This window comes from Moschus berezovskii, chromosome 12 (assembly GCF_049115385.1).
Source record: "Moschus berezovskii isolate FMDL1 chromosome 12, NW_MosBer_1.0, whole genome shotgun sequence".
In the NCBI taxonomy this organism is placed as follows: Eukaryota; Metazoa; Chordata; class Mammalia; order Artiodactyla; family Moschidae; genus Moschus; species Moschus berezovskii.
Genome location: NC_142471.1, coordinates 77144234 through 77166585, shown reverse-complemented (window position 1 = coordinate 77166585; position 22352 = coordinate 77144234). Strand labels below are relative to the sequence as shown.

Genomic DNA, 22352 nt, shown 5'->3' with positions numbered 1-22352 from the left:
CAGACAACCATTTTGCCTTTTTGCATTTCTTTTTCTTGGGGATGGTCTTGATCACTGCCTCCTATTCAATGTCACACACCTCCATCCATAGTTCAGAAATTCTATCAGATTTAATCCTTTGAATCTATTTGTCACTTCCACTGTATAACTGTAAGGAATGTGATTTAGGTCGTACCTGTGGACCTTGAATCATGGACCTAACATTCCATAAAGTAATTAGGTTTTTATTTTTAAGGCTAAACTAGAAGTTTGTTGCCTCCATGATTATCTGTACTGGATATGGAAAAATACACTATACAGATGAACACTTGAGATTTCAAAGGTTCCAGTCATAAATATGGTTTCCTCATTTCACAATAATGTATAGGAATCACTGAATAAAATGTGGATGTTCATAAGCACAATGGAAGGAGAAATATCTGATTATAGCCCACAGGAAGCCAGATAAGTTCAGCAATTCTAGAGATGCTGAACAATAAAGTAGGAAAGGAAAAGAGTTGTAATAAGACAGCATTATATAACAGTAATTATCCATGATCTAACTTTAAAATTACATAAGATGGTAAAAACACATTTATCACTAAATAATAAAATCAAATGATGAAACACTATGATCCTAACTTTATTTAAAAGTTAGACAAAGCTATACACAGAAAAATAGCAAAATACATGCCAGTGATTCATGAGCTTTTCCCCCACTTCCTCATATTCACTTATAAAACAACTCTTACCACAGTATTGTGTTTTGAGGGTATTTTGCTATTAAGAGATGTGGGTTCGATCCCTGGGTCAGGAAGATCCCCTGAAGGAGGGCATGGCAACTCAGTGTTCTTGCCTGGAAAACCCCATGTAACCTGATGGGCTACAGTCCATAGGGTCACAGAGAGTCGGACATGACTGAACACACATTGGTACCCCTGTCCCAGCTGGATATCAATGATATATACCATTTTATTAACAGTGATGGAATTTTTAAATTTTTTATCCTCTTTATTCATCTGTATTTAATTTTTTTCTGCAATGTTCATTAATTACTGACCTCACTTTACACAAAATCACCTGTAAGAGAAATTCCAAGTAGCAAACATCCATTTAAAGTCAAGTTTTTCTTTTATTATAATATTTAAACTTATTACCTATTTAAACTTACCCACCTTTGCCCAAACTACTCATAGTTAATAGTATGACAGAGTATTTTCATTTAAAAGAAATTTACTACTGATGTTTATATGAGAAGGAAAATGTCAGACATCATTTTCACTTCTTTTAAGAAAAAATTCTATTAACCATTTGTCATGATTTTGAAGAAAAATTAATTTCAAAGTTCTATGCAAAGTTTTATCATTTCACTAAAAATAAAGCAAGCTTTTCTAAGGTAACACATTACAATAACATATTCATAAAAATATTTAACCAAAGAAAACCTAGACTGCTAAGCCTTATATTACAAATTAAACATTCAGAACTAATGCCATAACCACTGTTAAACCTCATACACTGAGACTAGTTAACCAATACATTAATGCTTGTTTAAGATTATATGACTATCTTGAATTTCCACTAGTTCATTTATTATATACTTCCAAACAATTATAAAAGGTATAGGCAGAATTAGAAATTATGCATTTAGACAGTTTAAAGAACCACAATTTTGCTGAAATGGTTCACTGAAGAAAAAAGGATATACAATATGAAGAACGCCATACCTGGAAGCAGGAAATCTAGATTTCCTGGACTCCTACCTCAGCCATGAATTAGCTATGTGACCACTATCACCTCCAGGCCTAAAGTTTGTTCAGTTCAGTTCTGTTGCTCAGTCGTGTCCTATTCTTTGCCACCCCATGAACCACAGCACGCCAGGCCTCCCTGTCCATCACCAACTCCCAGAGTCCACCCAAACCCATGTCAATTGAGTTGGTGATGCCATCTAACCATCTCATCTTCTGTTGTCCCCGTCTCCTCCTGCCTTAAATGTTTCCCAGCATCAGGGTCTTTTCCAATGAATCAGCTCTCCGCATCAGGTGGCCAAAGTACTGGAGTTTCAGTTTCAACATTAGTCCTTCCAGTGAACACCCAGGACTGATCTCCTTTAGGATGGACTGGTTGGATCTCCTTGCAGTCCAAGAGACTCTCAAGTCTTCTCCAACACCACAGTTCAAAAGAATCAATTCTTCGGCACTCAGTTTTTTTATGGACCAACTCTCACATCCATACATGACCACTGGAAAAACCATAGCCTTGACTAGATGGACCTTTGTTGACAAAGTAATGTCTCTGCTTTTTAATACGCTGTCTAGGTTGGTCATAACTTCCAAGTTTTGAGTAAGTGTCTTTTAATTTCATGGCTGCAATCACCATCTGCTGTGATTTTGGAGCCCAGAAAAATAGCCACTGTTTCCACTGCTTCCCTATCTATTTGCCATGAAGTGGCAAATAGATGCCATGACCGGATGCCATGATCTTAGTTGTCTGAATGTTGAGCGTTAAGCCAACTTTTTCACTCTCCTCTTTACTTTCATCAAGAGGCTCTTTAGTTCTTCTTCATTTTCTGCCGTAAGGGTAGTGTCATCTGCCTATCTGAGGTTCTTAATATTTCTCCTGGCAATCTTGATTCCAGCTTGTGCTTCCTCCAGCCCAGTGTTTCTCATGATGTACTCTGCATATAAGTTAACTTAGCAGGGTGACAGTATACAACCTTGACGTACTCCTTTTCCTATTTGGAACAAGTCTGTTGTTCCATACCTAGTTCTAACTGTTGCTTCCTGACCTGCATACAGGTTTCTCAAGAGGCAGGTCAGGTGGTCTGGTATGCCCATCTCTTGAAGAATTTTCCACAGTTTATTGTGATCCACACACTCAAAGGCTTTGGCAGAGTCAATAAAGCAGAAATAGATGTTTTTCTGGAACTCTCTTGCTTTTTTGATGATCCAGCGGATGTTGGCAATTTGATTTCTGGTGCCTCTGCCTTTTCTAAAACCAGCTTGAACATCTGGAAGTTCACATATTGCTGAAGCCTGGCTTGGAGAATTCTGAGCATGACTTTACTAGCGTGTGAGATGAGTGCAATTGTGTGGTAGTTTGAGTATTCTTTGGCATTGCCTTTCTTTGGGACTGGAATGAAAACTGACCTTTTCCAATCCTGTGGCCACTGCTGAGTTTTCCATTGCTGGCATATTGAGTTCAGCACTTTCACAGCATCATCTTTCAGAATTTGAAATAGCTTAACTGGAATTCATATCACCTCCACTAGCTTTATTCGTAGTGATGCTTCCTAAAGGCCCACTTGACTTTACATTCCAGGATGTCTGGCTCTAGCTGAATGTGAGTGATCACACCATTGTGATTATCTGGGTCGTGAAGATCTTTTTGTACAGTTCTTCTGTGTATTCTTGCCACCTGTTCTTAATATCTTCTGCTTCTGTTAGGTCCCTACCATTTGTCCTTTACTGAGACTATCTTTGCATGAAATGTTCCCTTGGTATGTCTAATTTTCTTGAAGAGATCTCTAGTCTTTCCCATTCTGTTGTTTTCCTCTATTTCTTTGCACTGATTGCTGAAGAAGGCTTTCTTATCTCTCCTTGCTATTCTTTGGAACTCTGCATTCAAATGTGTATATATTTCCTTTTCTCCTTTGCTTTTCACTTCTCTTCTTTTTACAGCTATTTGTAATGCCTCCTCAGACAGCCATTTTGCTTTTTTGCATTTCTTTTTCTTGGGGATGGTCTTGATCCCTGGCTCCTGTACAACGTCACAAACCTCCGTCCATAGCTCATCAGGCACTCTGTCTATCAGATCTAGTCCCTTAAATCTATTTCTCACTTCCAATGTATAGTCATAAGGGATTTGATTTCAGTTATACCTGAATGGTCTAGTGGTTTTCCCTACTTTCTTCAATTTAAGTCTGAATTTGGCAATGAGGAGTCATGATCTGAGCCACAGTCCGCTCCTGATCTTATTTTTGCTGACTGTATAGAGCTTCTCCATCTTTGGCTGCAAAGAATATAATCAATCTGATACTGGTATTGACCATCTGGTGATGTCCATGTGTAGAGTCTTCTCTTGTGTTGCTGGAAGAGGGTGTTTGCTATGACCAGTGCGTTCTCTTGACAAAACTCTATTAGCCTTTGTCCTGCTTCATTCTGTACTCCAAGGTCAAATTTGCCTGTTACTCCAGGTGTTTCTTGACTTTCTACTTCTGCATTCCAAGTCTATGCCCCAACCAGTAACGCTGAAGAAGCTGAAGGTGAACGGTTTTATGAAGTCCTACAAGACCTTTTAGAACTAACACCCTAAAAAAGATGTCCTTTTCATTATAGGGGACTGGAATGCAAAAGTAGGAAGTCAAGAAAAAAAAGTTTCTTCACTACAAATTTAATTGCTGGACAAATCATTTTTCATTTCTTTCTTCCTTCTGCAATAAAATTTATTTTCCTTACTACAAATGTGATTCATTCATTGTAGAGAATATAGACAAGCAACAAGAAACTAAAAATCACCCACTGGGAGAAAATATTTGCAAATCATATAACTGACAAAGCATTAACATCCAGAATATATAAAGAACTCCTGCAACTCAACAGTAAAAAAGAAAAACCCAAAGAATCCAATTAAAAAATGTGCACGGCATCAGGAAGAAACAATTGCCCATTCTGATAAATCATAAATACACTAAAAGTACTAGTTAAAGTAGTGATTCTCCCCTAATACAAGTAGAGGCTTACCTTCATATTCAGCTTACTTAATACTTTTGCTCTGGAGAAAATTCCAAATGGGATTTTGTTGATTCGATTGTGTTCCATGTTGAGGGAATAGATAGTGGAAAATTGAGATGGACCACCTACTGGATATAACTGGAAGCAATTTCTAGCTAAGGTCAAACTATTCAGTTTCACAAGACTTGATAAAAGACTCTGTTAAAAACAAAGAATGAAATAAGCATAAGAATTAGAACTATAACAAGACTTATCCTGTAGAACATAGAGCAGCAGTACCAAACAAATGCCTGGGAGAGTCTTGCAGGTAACAAAGGACAGAGACTGGCTGGGCCGGTTCTGTAAGGCCTCATCCAGAAAGAAAGTCTCTACTCAGCTCTAGATAATTGTTACCTTGCAGGGATGTGCAGCCAATGTAGTCAGATTTTCAGAATTTAGTAAGAAATAGGGAATTCATTTACTTATATTAAATTTCCTTTTATTCTTTGGCTTTATTTAAAATACTCTACAGGGTAAAGATAATATATCTGTGGGTAAGAGGTGTTTCATGAGTGGCCAGTTTGAGACCTCTCATACAGGATCTTACAGAGGACTGGTATCAGACAGGCCTGGGTCTAAGTTCTGACTCTGTCACCTGCTGTGTAAGCAGTGCTATCCAAGTCTTGGTTAAGTATTTATCTCTAATTTATTATTAAGATTAATATAATACCTGACACAGAGTAAGGTATCATTCAGTAATTTAAATGTTCCTTTTAGGAATATTAAATTCAGAAGATAACAATACTTTTTGATATAATACACTGCTTTTAAATACTGTAAATTTCTGAGGGAATATACATCTATCAAACAAGTATTCACTTAGCACATAACCCTATATTTCCTCTTACTTCAGTCTCCCACCATGTAACCACAGTGCTAGGTGTTTAGTATTATAAAAAGATCTCTACCATCAGGAAGACTAAATTCCATTTAGAGAAATAAAGCACACAGATAGGAAAAAGAAAATAATACACAACTCTATATAATCAATAATAAATTATACAGAATAGGCTCTTGCTATTCAAAGTATGGCTCAAGAAAGAGCAACATCCATATCCCCAGAGAGCTTGTTAGAAATGTGGACTCTGAGGCCCCACCCCACAGAATCATAATACGAATCTTAAGATTTCCAGGTGATCTGTATGCTCATTAATGTTTGAGAAACACTGGTTCAGGCTATAAAATATTTTTAAATCTTGGCCCCATATTTTAGTAGTTTGTGACATTGAGCAAGTTATCTCTCTGAATCTTTGTTCTATTCATTTGTAAGAGGATGATGTCTTCTTTTATGGGTTGTAGTAAAGATTTTTTAAATAAATAAATATATATAAGTAACTTTATAAGTCACTTCTTTATTTAAATTCAAAGAAAAGGAGAAATACTGGAATAACTGGAAAGGCAAAAGACAGTTGAAAGTGAGTCAAATCTTAAAGGATGAAAAACCATTTTAAATACTCAGAGAAGCAGAAGAAAACATTCTGGATTGCTGTAAGGCGGCTCTCCAACCTTTCCATTCTAAGGTCTTACTGTGAAGCTCTGGGGTTGCTGACCATTGCTGCAGAGTCAAACATATCTGGGTTCCCATCTCAGATCTTCTACTTACCAGCCTTGTAAGCTTCAGTGAATTAATTAATCAATATATCTCTCACTATATTCCCAGAAAAAAATATTTCAGGGTGACACATTTGGCCAAAAACATGACTTCTCAAGTCTTATTTCCCTATTTGATGAGACCACTCCAATAACCAGTAGGATTACAGTGAAGATATAAATGAAATAATACATGTAAAGCTTCCAGCCTTAGGCCTTGAGTATATGTGCTTAAATTTATTAAGTTCCTTCTCCTTTCGTCTTTAGGTGTCCATTAAAACTAGCCCATTTTTCAGTCTTCAAATGGAAAAGTATATAGTAATTCTGTCAGCTCCGATTTCAGCAATATAATGAGCCCCCTTTGAAAACCACTTTCCTGATTTTTCTTGCCATCTTGAACATTTAAGTGCTGTTTAATGGTTTTTATTGTTTTTCTTGTTATTATAATGCAGATAATTACACATTTGCATTAAGAATATGCTACTTCCAAAGCACATAGACTACTTTTAAATAAAACTTAATGCTTTCCAGTGTTTAAACATGGCCTATCAAGGATTTCATCCATACTTCTCTATCTGAAAATGGGTATGTTTAAATATACACACACACCCCTCCTTCCATAGACAGAAGAGAGCTGTCTTCTTTATAATTCTCCTATCAAAAATAAATCCTGACTTATTTCAGTCACAAAGTTATATGAAAGTACTCAGTACATGTCTTTATCCTAAGATACCCAATAATTATGTTTCCTTTCAGTGACAATATGACTGAATATATAAAAGAATATTAAAATTTCTCAATAGGTGAAACTTGGTATATACCTGGTCTTTACATTTAGACATAATGACATTGTAAAAGTGGTTAGTCTTACTTAAACTCATAAATAACACTGTAAAAGAATGCCAAAAAGATCTAATTAATGTGTTAATTATTTGCCTTTTTATGGGATATGAATCACTATTAGAAAAGAGGATGACATTAAACAGTAGAACTTCACCTATTTTGAAATGAAGAATTACCATTATCACAGAAATTAAAAAACCCAGTCTAGTTGTCAGGGCTGTATCTACAATCTGTGGATTCTATTCCTAATCCCAAATTACTACTAACAATAGTGCTCTTTTGCCACAGGTGAGATAGTGAACTGGTCCAGGCTAGAAACTATACAAGGTATTTTTAACTATTAGAAAAAAAAAAGACTTTGCAAAGTTCAGTCAATCCATTAAGTCCACAATTCCACTCATGTTAGAATACTACAGTAAAATATGCTTTAATAACTACAAGCAAACTTACTAGTTGCTGGGTATGCTAAAATAGTAGGTAGCAAAGGAAGGAATGGCAAGAGTAAAAAATAATAAAGTTAAGAAAGACAATTTAGAAAAGAATATTGCATCTTGTCCAATTAATCTCTAAGCAAAATAAGTGAAAATATTTTTCTAATGGAACCAACAAAACCCAAATGAAAAACAGTGTGGTAAAAAATAACAGATTCTGGTGACTGGTATATGCTAAATGGGTATTACTGTATAAGCAGAGCAATAATTTGGGTCATAGGAATGTTGCAGCTCATACTAATTTCAATAATAAGCAGTACAATCTAAGTAGTCATTCTTTTACTATCTTTCCATATTTTTTTTTTAAGTAACTGAACTGGGGTACTAGGATAGTTGAGTTTTAAATCAGCCTTACAACTCCTTAATAGCTTTTATTGTCAAGTCCCAAATGACATATGAAAGATTTATATGGTGCTTAAGTGGAAAGGAGCACACCAATTTTTCACCTTGATTTTTGTTCCTATAATTATACCTACTCTTTCTTTTTTGGAATTTTTTATCTCAGCGATGGGATATGTATCCACAGTATACCCATTATTTAAGCAAACTCAATCATCAAATTATTTACCAAGCTGTAAAGACTTATTAATCTTCCCTTCATTATCTTACAGACTTCGTTTCAAGAGTTTACCGTAATTCACTTCTTACCTCTGGTAAAGTAGAAATGTTATTGTTCTCTAAATTTAATTCTTCAAGTGCACTGCATTTTGCCAACGATCTGGGTATTGCTGACAGTCTGTTGTATCTCAGACCAAGACGACTTAAACTGGACAGATTTCCTGTGAACATTAAAAAAAAAAGGAATTTTTTTAAATCTGATAAGCCTGTCACTCTCTCAGGCTATCAAGCAATATTTATGAATTACTTTCAAGTACTATTTCAGAAAGATCCTTAACTTTTTGTACCAAGAAACTACACACTCAGTTCAGTTCAGTTCAGTCGCTCAGTCGAGTCCGACTCTTTGCGACCCCATGAATCACAGCACGCCAGGCCTCCCTGTACATCACCAACTCCTGGAGTTCACTCAAACTCATGTCCATCGAGTCGGTGATGCCATCCAGCCATCTCATTCTCTGTCGTCCCTGTCTCCTCCCACCCCCAATCCCTCCCTCTACCAATTAGGATGAAACTGAAACCACTTTTGTGCCCACCATCTTAGAGAAATAATGAAAAACACAGCTACAAGCCAATTTTTAAAATCAATTATTGGAAAGTATTGGCACACTTAAATATTAACCTTTAGACAAGGTTAATAACATCAAAGTAATAAATGATAATTACTTAAAATACAAGATGCACAATTATTTTGTGAGATCAGAAAGGTTCAATATTTTTCATGAGTTTAAATATGAACAATCCAAAATTTCTCTAAAAAGATGACTTGATGGTTAAAAATTTCTCAAAATAACTTTTTATGAACAAAAGTGAAAGCTATAGTCTATCCAAGCATATCCAGCTTGAGTATATTAGTCACTACTGAATACCTAAAATAAGCAGAGCAGAAAAACAGACATTTTATACTTCTATAGCCAAGACGCATGATAAGCTACATATAAGCTCATGGATGAATATAATGATACCTGTTATCACAGGTTTAAATCAAAATTTTCAAAACAGTATAAATTCACTTTGATACCAAAAAAGAGTAATGAGAATTTAGTTCAATGTATTTTTTTGTCATGGCTGGTTAATGTCTGATTCAACAATGCAATTGTTGCTACAACCTTTTTAGTTGGGCTAGGTTAAATGTTAGCCTCTAGTTTTAAATTAAACAGTATTACCAGTATTAGAAATTAAAAAGATACCTCATTTTATTATATTTTCTTTATTGTGCTTCACTGATATTGCATGTTTACATATCAAAGGTTTGTGACAACCCTACTTTGAACAAATCCTCTTGTGCCATTTTTCACAAAAGCATTTGTTCACTTAATGTCTCTGTGACATATTTTAGTAATTCTCGCTATATTTCAAACTTTTATGTTATTATTATGCTTGTTTTAGAGATCTATGATCAGTGATTTTGGATTTACTAGTATAAGTGTTTTGGAGTGCCATGAACTGCACTTATTTAAGATGGTGAACTTAATTGATAAATGCTATGTATATTCTTTATGCTCCACCAAACAGTTGCTTCCCTATCTCCCTCCCTCTCCCCTGAAATACAACAATATTGAAATTAAGCCAATAATGACCCTACAGTGACTTCTAACCAAGTCAAAGTTAGAATTGCGTGTCTTTCACTTTAAATCAAAAGCCAGAAATAACTGAAGGAAATCAAAAGAGCTACTCTATAACCTGAATGATACTTTATCAATAAAGTATTTTTAATTAAGGCATGTATAATTTTTAGACAAAATTGTACTGCACACTTAATAGACTACAGTACTGTGTAACATAATTTTTATATACACTGGGAAACAAAAAAATGTGTGTGACACTTTACTGTGATAGTTGCTTTGTTGAAGTGGTCTGAGATGGAATCGACAATATCTCCAAAGTAGGCCTGTATAAAAGTGGATGCCTGTCACAACATTTTGGAGGTAAGTATTTTGGTGCCTTTCAACTTTCAGCAACTGTCTGATGTTTGTCAATTTCTTTTGCATTTCTGCTTTGACTATTTTTCAGAAAGTGCTTGTATGAATAACTTTCTTAGATACAACATTACTCCAATACTTCCAGAAAACAAGTATTAGCCGACAGAATAAGTTAAGCCTTAAAACCTAGCAGAGCAGTCACCTTGTCTCATATTCCTCATCTAGTTATATTTATTTGCATCTTTCCCTCTTGCTGAAGAAAACAGTGATCAAAGTTCTAAGAAATGACTAAATGGAGCTAATTTTTACCCTTTACATTTTTAAGAGTTAGTTACTGATATCAAAAATACTCTGATAAGTCTATATACCATAAGTCTAGCCAACTACAGTCCAAAAAAACCTTAGTAATCATTTCAATTCCTGCAACTAGAACTATACAAGAGGCATGATATACTCATTTTCATTACTTTCTTATAACAGTGTTTGGAAACTGGGTCAAGAGTTTGCTGCTGCTGCTAAGTCACTTCAGTCGTGTCCGACTCTGTGTGACCCCATAGACGGCAGCCCACCAGGCTCCCCCGTCCCTGGGATTCTCCAGGCAAGAACACTGGAGTGGGTTGCCATTTCCTTCTCTAATGTGTGAAAGTGAAAAGTGAAAGTGAAGTCGCTCAGTCATGTCTGACTCATAGCGACCCCATGGACTGCAGCCCACCAGGCTCCTCCATCCATGGGATTTTTCAGGCAAGAGTACTGGAGTGGCTTGCCATTGCCTTCTCCGAAGAGTTTGCTAGTTATGATTAATTAACCTTCCAACAGGTAGAAAACTGAATTAAAAAGCAACAGTAAAAACAACCACTTAGAAAAGACAAGTTAACTTTGTCTTTACAGTGCTTCCTAAATTAAATAAGGATGCTTCACTAGTGTCTTTCGAATGACACTCCAGGGATATATGTCAATTCTGGAGGTGGGGGGGACACAAGCAGAGAACTGGATCACTGTCCAAAGTTCCAGGTTCCAGAGAATTCAGAGATTAAAAATAAGTGCAAGAACATTATTATTTCTATCAGTGAACTCTTGACATTGTAGTGTTAGTTGCTCAGTCGTGTCCAACTCTCTGCGACCCTATGGGCTGTAGCCCACCAGGCTCCTCTGTCCATGGAATTCTCCATGCAAGAATACTGGAATGGGCTGCCATTCCTTTCTCCACTATGACATTAAAAATGATACAAATGTTACTTGGAAGTTGGGTTTGCAAGAAATAATCTGCTTTATAATGAAATTATAGTCAAGTTTCTAATAGCAAAAAATGGAGACAACCTGTATGTTCAAGAATTGATGCATAATTATTTAGATTGAAGGCATCACAGTGTAATAGCAAAAACAAAGGATATTCTATATCTACGTGTCCCTGGGTAAGTTACTTAACTAAGTCTATCTCCTCACCCATAAAAAGAAGATAATGTCAAATATCTGACAGGGTTGCTCTAAGAATTAAATACAATGTGTGTAAAATACTTAGGTACAAAGACTGATACGAAATAGATACTCAAAAGATAATTTTATGCTATGGTACTACTATAGTCTGCTATATTCTGTACCTATTAAAATTATTCTACAAAAAATCTTTTAAGATATGAAAGACTGTTACGACATTAAATGAAAAAAGTCAGAAAACAAAATCATGGGTTTTGTATGATCTGTATGATTACATACACATTCAAAGAGTTTAAGTTATCTCTACATGACAGAAATACAGATTAAATTTTTTTCTTTGAACGTGTCTAGAATTTCCCTAATTACCTATAATTTTTTAATTTTAAAATGTTCTTTTGATAAAGAAAAATTCTGTAATTCTGAAGTCAGTTTAATTTTAAAAATTGTGATATCTTGATATCATCCTTTTATTGAATGAAAAGTTTACATTACGGAGAAGTTTTATATTAACACAGAGGTAAGATGTTTGGACACTTTACACTGTGAGGCTCATTTTCTCCATACAGTGAGGATATGAGCTAAGCTGTGGAAAAACAGAACATGGTGGTTTCAAGTTTCAGATAACCAACTCCCCCCCACCAAAAAAAAAAAAGACGAGATAAAAAAGATACCCAAGCAGCACCAAAAGAGCCATCTGAGAGTACTCAGCATGGACTTTAGCATAAGACATGTGAAATGACTTAATGGCAGAGCTAGAATCAAACTCAACTGGCTCCTTATCAAGTAATCGTTTTTTGTTAATTTCATCGACCCTGATCCAGTGAACTTGTTTCCTCCTGACACAGAAGCGTAATATGTTCATTCTTGCCTCCATGCTGTTTGACTGTCCTTGCTGTTCGGCTCATGGAATGCATTTTTATTCCATACTAAGTCCAGCATATTTGTTCAAGAAGTTTTCTCTAGCCATTCTATCAAGATCTTATTGATCTCCCTATAAACTGGACACATGGCCACATGCTGTTTTCATTATACATTAGCATTTTACTTACAGTCTACATAGTCGGTTGTTTCATGGATTAGTTACTTCCCCCAATAGACTGAATATCCTTTAAGTAAGGGAGCTTGCTATGCATTTCTACTGAAATTTGCACAGAATTTCAGTGAGGAGCACACACCAGGCTTTCATTCATGCTTTCTTATTAATTAAAGACACTAAAATATTTCACAATTTGTCCTCCTTTCCACTAGGAACAAGATGCAAAAACTCAAAATTATATGAGAGACTCATTAAAAACTTTTTACTTTGACCCATTCTCAACTTATAAAATAGCATGTCTCCAAAACACAGATGCTAACTGGACATGATTTTAAAGTACATAACAGATTTGCCTGGTCTACCTGACTAAAAATTAGTTCTTCTAAAAATATTCACTTTAAATTTTCCTGGGATACCCAATGACTAAGCAACCCATTTTTAGATATCAGAGAATGAACTAACCATTGCACTCCTATCCCACCAAATAAATTTTCATTACAAAATATGTAAGTGTAACTTACTTTATTGCCCAGAAAACCATGGTGTGCAATCCAATATGTACCTATTGAGATCCTTCTCTAAGCTTTTACTTATACATATACAAATACAGGATTTTTAAAAATGTTTCTGTATTTGTCTTTATATAAATGGGATCATTTTGCACACTTTTCCTCCTAAATAACAGGTCACAGAAATATCTTCTTGTTGAGTAAATACGGATATACTTCATTTTATTTAACCATTGTATTCTATGATATGTGTAATTATACCATTATCTAATCATCTCCCAATGGACAGCACTTGTTTCTAATATTTAAAAAGGAATTCTATAATGAACATTCTAATAGATATGTGTGTACATGTGAAAATATTTCAGACGTATCAAAAGATAGCAATATCTTAAATCTTAAGAGACAGTGCCATTAGGCTGTATCAATTTCATTCCCACCAAAACTGAAGGGCAGTCCCCATTAACTCACATCCATTCAAAATGGGGAAGGACGGAGGGTATCAATATTTTATTCCTTGCCTATCCCATGCCCATGGCCACTACAAGACTGGTAAAGAGATGGAAATTTTCCCATAAGCAGTGATAATGTCTGAGTACAAAGAATTTAAAAAATCTTCTGATAAAATTTTAATTTGCCATACCAAGTTGAAGATAAAAAAGGCACTCAATCTTAAAAAAAAAATAGAAGAAGCTCATCCCCTGTCTCTCCTCTTCATACCACTGCTTTCCCTATGTAATAAAGCTGTTCCATGGTAATAAAATGGCTGAAGCATTCACCAAAAGGTCTATGAAATGCCTAAACTTCCCCCCCTCCACCAGTGGGACTGAAGAGGATGAACTTTAAAAATTGTACTCTATGAGAATATGCTACTCTGATGAAGCAATTAACATCTGCAAAAGGACTTGTCACTTTCTTGAGAGCATGATATGCTCAGAGTCATCCACATTTTGCCAAAATCCACTACTCTCAGCAAAATGAAAAAGGTAAAAAAAAAAAAAATAATGATGAAATAACAACACTCTTATGCCAGAAAAAAAAAAAAAACTTGACATCAGAAGTCTGGCATTTACTGTGATTCACCCCCTGCAGTGGTTTCAACTCTAGCCTCTTTCATAAGTGGTTTTAACCACAAAGTAAACTGCAACCTAGAAACCAAGCCATAGCGTGCCTTAATATTGAGCCACTGTGACTAAGAAATAAAATCAATGTTGCCAACACTTATAAATGTAGGCTGATCACTGTCAATCACTGGCATTTAGCTTTCTAAGTGCTTAACTTTGACAGTAAGTTGCTCTGTGTTCTGAATCTGACAGTTTGCTTTCTTAAGCTGTCAGATTTTTTAAATATGGAAATATTAAATGGCTATGAATTAAAATTAATGCTTTCAATTTCAGCAAAGGAAATCAGCATTTTTAGGTTAATTTAGTGTAACTCTTGAGTAAGAATCTAACTCAGTCTTTATCTTATTTTAACAAAGTAGCAAAAAATCAGTAGAAAAGGCACACAAGTTCTAACAATGAAATAATGTTAAAGGTACAACTTTTTTCCAGAAACATTAAACTGAGAAATTGAAAATAAACTTAGAAGTTATATAAAATGTGAGGCCAGGATCTCTAAAACCCTTAGAGGAAAACATAGACAAGACATTCTGATATAAATATCTGTAATATCCTCTTTGACCACCTCTTAGAGAATGGAAATAAAAACAAGTGGGACCTAGTTAAACTTAAAAGCTTTTGCATAACAAAGGAAAGTATAACCAAGATGAAAAGACAACCCTCAGAATGGGAGAAAATAATAATAAATGAAACAACTAACAAAGGATTAATCTCCAAAATATACAAGCAGTTCATGCAGCTCTATGCCAGAAAAGCAAACAACCCAATCAAAAAGTATGCAGAAGACCTAAGCACACATTTCTCCAACGAAGATATACAGATGGCCAACCAACACATGAAAAGATGCTCTACATTGCTCATTATTAAAGAAATTCAAATCAAAACTACAATGAGGTATTATCTTACACTGGTCAGAATGGTCATCAAAAAAATCTACAAACAATAAATGCTGGAGAAGGTGTGGAGAAAAGGGAACCCTCTTGCACTGTTGGTGGGAATGTAAATTGATATAGTCACTATGGAGAACAGTGTGGATATTTCTTAAAATACTAGGAATAAAACTACCATATGACCCAGCAATCCCAACTGGGCATATACACTGAGAAAAGCATAACTGAAAAAGGCACATATACCTCAATGTTCACTGCAGCACTATTTATAATAACTAGGACATAGAAGCAACCTAGATATCACTGACAAATGAATGGATAAATGACAAATGGAATGGAATATTACTTAGGCATAAAAAGAAAAGCATTTGAGTCAGTTCTAGTGTGGAGGATGAACCTAGAGCCTATTATGCAGAGTGAAGTAAGTCAGAAAAATGAACTGAACTGAATTGAACACATATATATATGGGATCTAGAAAAATAGTACCAATAAACATATTTGTAGGGCAGAAATGGAGACGCAGATATAGAGAACAGACTTTGGACACAACGGGGTAAGGAGAAGGTGGGCAGAACTGAGAGAGTAGCATTGAAACGTATACATTACCGTATGTAAAACAGAAAACTAATTGGAAGTTGTTGTATAACACAGGGAGCTCAACATAGTATTCTGTGACACCCTAGAGGGGTGGGAGTTCAAGAGGGAAGGGACATATGCATATTTATGGCTAACTCATGTTGTTATGCGGAGAAGGCAATGGCAAGCCACTCCAGTACTCTTGCCTAGAAAATCCCGTGGATGGAGCAGCCTGGTAGGCTGCAGTCCATGGGGTCGCTAAGGGTCGGACACGACTGAGCAACTTTACTTTCACTTTTCACTTTCACACATTGGAGAAGGAAATGGCAACCCACTCCAGTGTTCTTGCCTGGAGAATCCCAGGGACGGGGGAGCCTGGTGGGCTTCCGTCTATGGGATCACACAGAGTCGGACACGACTGAAGTGACTTAGCAGCAGCAGCAGCAGCATGTTGTTATGTGGTAAAAGCCAACACAATAGTGTAAAGCAATTATCCTCCAATTAAAAATATAAAAAACATTCTTAAAAGTCAAAAACTCAAAAGAATGCCACCATTAGAGAAAACTAGAAAAGTTGTTACATGTAAGTAGAACCTGTAATTACCTAAAATCAATTACTAAAACTCTATTTGTTGATAATAATCATAATTACTGTAACATTTCTTCAGAGCCCAGTGTAACAAAAGGCCTCTGTGAATTATTCTGTGTTCTAGCCTTGAAAGCAAGGTCTTCATGTATATTTCTCTCACTCTGAAAAGATTTTTTTCCTATTTCAGACCCTCCTCTCCCTGATTTCATAAAACTAGAGACCTCAGAAGGCTTTTAGACTCTAAATATGTTTTTGAGCACTTTCATTTAACCGCAATCAGCTGTGCCCCTCTCCCCAGTTCCTTCTGCCTCTTCTCCACAGCCTGAGTTGTCAGTGATCTTGGCACTGCTCAGCCTGAAAGTAAACGGCATTGCTTAATTCCAAAGAGTGATAACTACTTTAGGAGTATTTATATGTTAAGCAAAAAAGAGAGTTAAAAATATCTGGATCTACTTGCGAGAAAAAAAAAAAAAGGCAAATAATTAAAGCGATTTTTGGAAAAGTGACTGTAAGGTGATAAAAGATTTGATTTTCATTTGTAAATTCAGTGCAAGTCTCTTTGGTCCAGGGAAAAGAGAACAGGGCAACTCCTGTGGGACTAGCATCAACTCTCCAAGACAGGTGTTGGGTTTTTTGTTTTTCATTTTAAGTTATACTTTTCAAGTAGTAAACCAGGGGAGAAAAAAAAAAAAAAAAGGAAAGTATCAAAATTATACTCCAGCTAAGTTTGTCACTGATGGTTTGGGGTGAACTGGGGTGAACTGCTCTTCTCCAATAATGAGAGACAGAATCTCAAAGGTCAATTATGACTGTTGAGATTTGTGACAGATCAAGACCTGCATGTTCAGATTTCTCATTAAATCTCAACCTTCTGCAATACAATCAAAATACGGGGGATGAGCAGGATGGAGAAAGGCAAAGAACTATCTTAATAAACATGGTATATAATAAATGACTATAACATTATAAAAACTTTCAACAAACAATACTTAACTCATTTTGCTATTACTTGGGATAATAGCTGTATTCAGTTTGCTGACAACTATCAAAGCCTATTTATATTTACTATAAAAATTTATAAATGAGATATATAAATTTTTATTATCATTAATGTCTCAGTTCTTATTGATTTCCAATACACATTTGTAATCTGACCATGTAGAATGTATTAGAAGTGAGGCACTTGTGTTCTTCTGAGATAACATGACAATTACTCAAGATTAACAATGAAGCAAATGGGCTTCCCTGGTGGCTCAGAGGTTAAAGCGTCTGCCTCCAATGCGGGAGACCCAGGTTCGATCCCTGGGTCGGGAATATCCCCTGGAGAAGGAAACGGTAGCCCACTCCAGTATTCTTGCCTGGAGAATCCCATGGACGGAGAAGCCTGGTAGGCTACAGTCCACAGGGTCGCAAAGAGTTGGACACGACTGAGCGACGGAACGGAACAATGAAGCAAATAATGTTTTCATATTAACAAGCACACTTGAAATACATAAGAATTACTTCTGATAGAAATGCAAAATTAAGAAAGCCAGGAGAAAGAATACATGGAGACGCTATCCTCTGTCAGAGGAAGTGAATCCAAAGGACCCTAGTCTTACTAACTGGATGATTTTATCATCCTCTACAACCTATGCTTTCTCTATTTGCCAACACTATTTTAGTACTTTATAACTGCACCCCCACTTTGATTGCTATTCAGCAAGATAGGGAAACCAACACATGCATAAAATATTAAATAACAAAATACTGTTAGAATATTTGAGAGTAAGATCAGGACCCTATAGGGGCCTTTCTGGAACAGACCCCTCCCTCAAATCCTCTGCCGAAGTACACAGATAACAGTATCTGATGCACATTTCCTGAGTTGTTTCACAAATGCTAAGTTGGAGAAGACTCTTGAGAGTCCCTTGGACAGCAAGGAGATTAAACCAGTTCATCCTGAAGGAAATCAGTCCTGAATATTCATTGGAAAGACTGATGATGAAGCTGAAACCCCAATACTTTGGCCAACTGATGTGAAGAACTGACTCCTTGGAAAAGACCCTGATGCTGGGAAAGACTGAAGGCAGGAGGAGAAGGGGACAACAGAGGATGAGATGGTTGAATGGCATCACCGACTCAATGGACAAGAGTTTGAGCAAGCTTTGGGAGTTCATAATGGAAAGGGAAGCCTGGCATGCTGCAGTCCATGAGGTCGTAAAGAGTCAGACATGACTGAGCGACTGAACCGAAGAAAAGGACTAACTGATAACCATGCCCTTTATAGAACTCTATACATCCATTTGATTAGTTGAAAGAGCAGAGGAAATTATGTGTATATTTAGGAAAAAAAAGTTCTAAGCAGAGAAACTGAGAAGTACAAAGACCCTGAGGCTAGAACTTGCCTGATATGCTCAAGGACCAATAAAGTATCTGCATCCATAGTATCTTAGAAAATACACAATAATTAAGCTTCAATGAGAGGGATAAGGCCATAACTTTATAACATTTCAAGTATCTTTAATTTCAGTTGCCCTGATTTGCTAGAGTAAACAACCTTTACTTTTCTAAGACTGAGAAGCCTTTAATTTTGTAAAAGAAGTCTCTTTTTAAAGTGCTTTTATGTGTCATTTACTGAAAAGTGATCATGTTAGAATGCATTATTCTTTCTTTTCTCCTTTACTATCAAAATCAGTTTCTTGTTTAAAATAAGCAAACTTACACATTTCAACATAATAACATACAACAAAGTAAACACGTCAATAGGTGATTTATACTGAAGTAAAAATTAAACCTTTATTACTGAACTGGTTCAGAGTATCCCAAGGAAATGGGAACCTGAAAGATTAACACTTAGAAATATAACAGAGTTCCTGAACTTTAGAAATAAAGAAATAACCTTTTGGGTGGCCAGGGACAAAGATTAAGTTATTATAATGAGAAAAAAACAATTAGACCAGCCTCATTCTGTTGCATATTCAATTCTAGGAGACAAAAGAGCTACCTTTTAGGTCTCCTGAGATGCTCAAGGAAAGGAAGTTGAACCCAGTGATTTTTATATCCATCAAAGAGTTCTTTAAATATAAAGGTTACAAACATACAAAAACTAGAAAACTACTGTTAATAAGTCTTCCCTGGTAGTTCAGATGGTAGAGCATCTGCCTACAATGCAGGAGACCCTGGTTTGATCCCTGGGTCAGGAAGATCCCCTGGAGAAGGAAATGACAACCCACTTCAGTACTCTTGCCTGGAAATGGAGGAGCCTGGTAGGCTACAGTCCATGGGGTCGCAAAGAGTCGGACATGAATGAGTGACTTCACTTTCACTGTTCACAAACGATTTCTGAGAAAACTGCTGTAAGACTGGCTTTAACCAACCAAGAAATAACTCGAACAACTATGGCAACAGCACTGTTGGTGAACAATTAAGACTAAACTAGAGACTGGCTTAACAAGATATACCATAAATGTTACATGTCCTAACAATAAAACCAATAAAAATTGGGAGGAAAAAATCACCAAAAAGGCTAGCAGTAGAATAAATTCACTGATTGCCTCATCCACATTACTCAACAAAAGTAGAATACATACTCAATTGCACATGGAATACTTATCAAGATAGACCATACACTGAGACATAAAATAAGTCTCAATATATTTAAAAGATTCAAGTCACACAAAGTATGTTCTCAACCACAAAGAAATTAGAAATCAGAAAGACCCCTGGAAAACTGTTAGATGTTGGGAACTAAATAACAAACTTTTCAGTAACATATAGATCACAGAAAACAAAACGGCAAATTAGAAAGTATTTTGAAGAAAACAAAAAATAAAACAAAACATGTCAATTTGTGGGATGTTGTTAGTGGTACGTAAGGGGAAATTTTATAGCACTAAATGGCTGGGAAAGATTGAGGGTGGGAGGAGAAGGGGACGACAGAGGATGAAACGACTGGATGGCATCACTGACTCAATGGACATGAATTTGAGCAAACTCCGGGAGTTGGTGATGGACAGGGAGGCCTGCCGTGGTGCAGTCCATGGGGTCTCAGAGAGTCGGATGTGATTCAGTGACTGAACTGAACTGAACTGACTATGAGAAGAGAAGAAAGGTCTTAATAATCTCAATCTTCCACTATAAGAAACTAGAAAAAGGGCAAATAAAATCAAGCAGACAAACAGGAATGAGAAAGGTCGAAGTGGAAATCAATGAAATAAAAACCAAGGGAAATCAGTGCTAATGAGGTGGATGAAACTGGAGCCTATTATACAGAGTGAAGTCAGCCAGAAAGAAAAACACCAATACAATATACTAATGCATATATGGAATTTAGAAAGAGGATAACGATAACCCTGTATACGAGACAGCAAAAGAGACACAGATGTATAGAACAGTCTTTTGGACTCTGTGGGAGAGGGCAAGGGTGGGATGATTTGGGAGAATGTCATTAAAACACGTACATTATCATACGTGAAACGAATCACCAGTCCAAGTTCAATGCATGATGCAGGATGCTCAGGGCTGGTATACTGGGATGAACCAGAGGGATGGGATGGGGAGGGAAGTGGGGGAGGGTTCAAGATGGGGAACATATGTACACTGGGGGCAGATTCATGTCAATGTATTGCAAAACCAATACAATAATGTAAAGTAATTAGCCTCCAATTAAAATAAACTTAAAATATAAAAAAAAAATTTTTAATTAAAAATAAAGTCATAGCTGAAATAATCTATGAAAGATGTAATAGGCTAAGAACAAATTACTTGTAGCAGTGTGGCAAATATAATGCTATTATCCAAATATGTAAGGAAAATAATAGTTCTTTCTAGTCTTTTAAATTGTAAACCATAACATGAATATGAAGAAATAAATAAAATATAGATTCAGATTAATGAAAAAAAAAAAAAAGGGAAAAATAGACTAAAATCAATACTTTGAGACAATCAATAAAACTGATAAAATTAATAAACCTTTAGCCAGACTGATTAGGAAAAGAGAGAAGATATAAATTTCCAATATCAGAAAAGAGAGAAATGGCATTACCACAGATTCTATAGATATTGAAATAATAAGCAAATGTTATGAACAATTTTATCTCCATTAAATGTGACAAATCAAATGAACACATTCTATGACAGACATAAATGATCAAGTTTTCTCAAGAAGAAACTGATAATCTAAATAGCCCTATGTTTATCAAAAAAATTGAAATTGTTTTAAAAAAAAATCCCAACAAAGAAAAATCCTGACTAGGTGACTGCATCAATGAACTTTATCAAATATTAAAGGAAGAAATATGCCAATTTTATACAAACTTTTCCAAAAACTGAAGAGTAGGGAAAACTTCCCAATCTACTATATATAGTCAGCATTACTCTATAACTGAAACTAGACAAAGGTTTTATAACATTACATACGAATATATTGTTTATTATTGTTGTTGTTTAGTTGCTAAGTCGTGATCAACTCTTTTGCAACCCCATAGACTGTAGTTCTCCAGGGTTCCCTGTCCATTGGACTTCCCATGTAAGAATACTGGAGTGGGTTGCCATTTCCTTCTCCAGGGGATCTTCCCAACCCAAGGATCAAACTTGCGTCTCCTGCACTGGCAGGTAGATTCTTTACTGCTGAGTCATCAGGGAAGCCCATATCATTTATTAAAAATTAGTAATTTTTAAAACTCCTACCAGAATTTATCTTTTTTCATTATTTCATCTTGGTAAGAAATTTCAATCTTATTATCTGGGTTTTTTTCAAGTTCAGGGAAATAGTATTAAATTATATTTTATAGCTTCATTGTCTTACCTCTATTCTCTTTCTAGAACTTCTAGTCCTGTCTCCCATGACTTTTTTCACTTATTTTGTGTTTTTCTGTCTTTTTGTTTTAGACTCTAGGGGATAAGAATCAGAAAGATACAAGTTCCAATGGCTAGCTATTATAACCTGAAGAAGTCGCAGATTAACTTTTCTGTGAATAGTTGTTATGTTACCAGAGATGGTCT

At 35.7% G+C, this 22352-nt stretch overlaps 1 protein-coding gene across 3 annotated transcripts in view; it reads right to left on the bottom strand.

Moving 5' to 3' along the window:
• SHOC2 (SHOC2 leucine rich repeat scaffold protein) overlaps positions 1-22352 on the bottom strand; it is a 96187-nt gene that overhangs the window by 8904 nt on the left and 64931 nt on the right. For all 3 annotated transcript variants that reach the window (XM_055424668.2, XM_055424669.2, XM_055424670.2), the window contains exons 4-5: positions 8324-8454; positions 4722-4910 (exon numbers count right to left, since the gene is read on the bottom strand). In XM_055424668.2, the coding sequence (XP_055280643.1) occupies positions 4722-4910; positions 8324-8454 (320 nt within the window). The remainder of the gene's footprint in view (positions 1-4721; positions 4911-8323; positions 8455-22352) is intronic.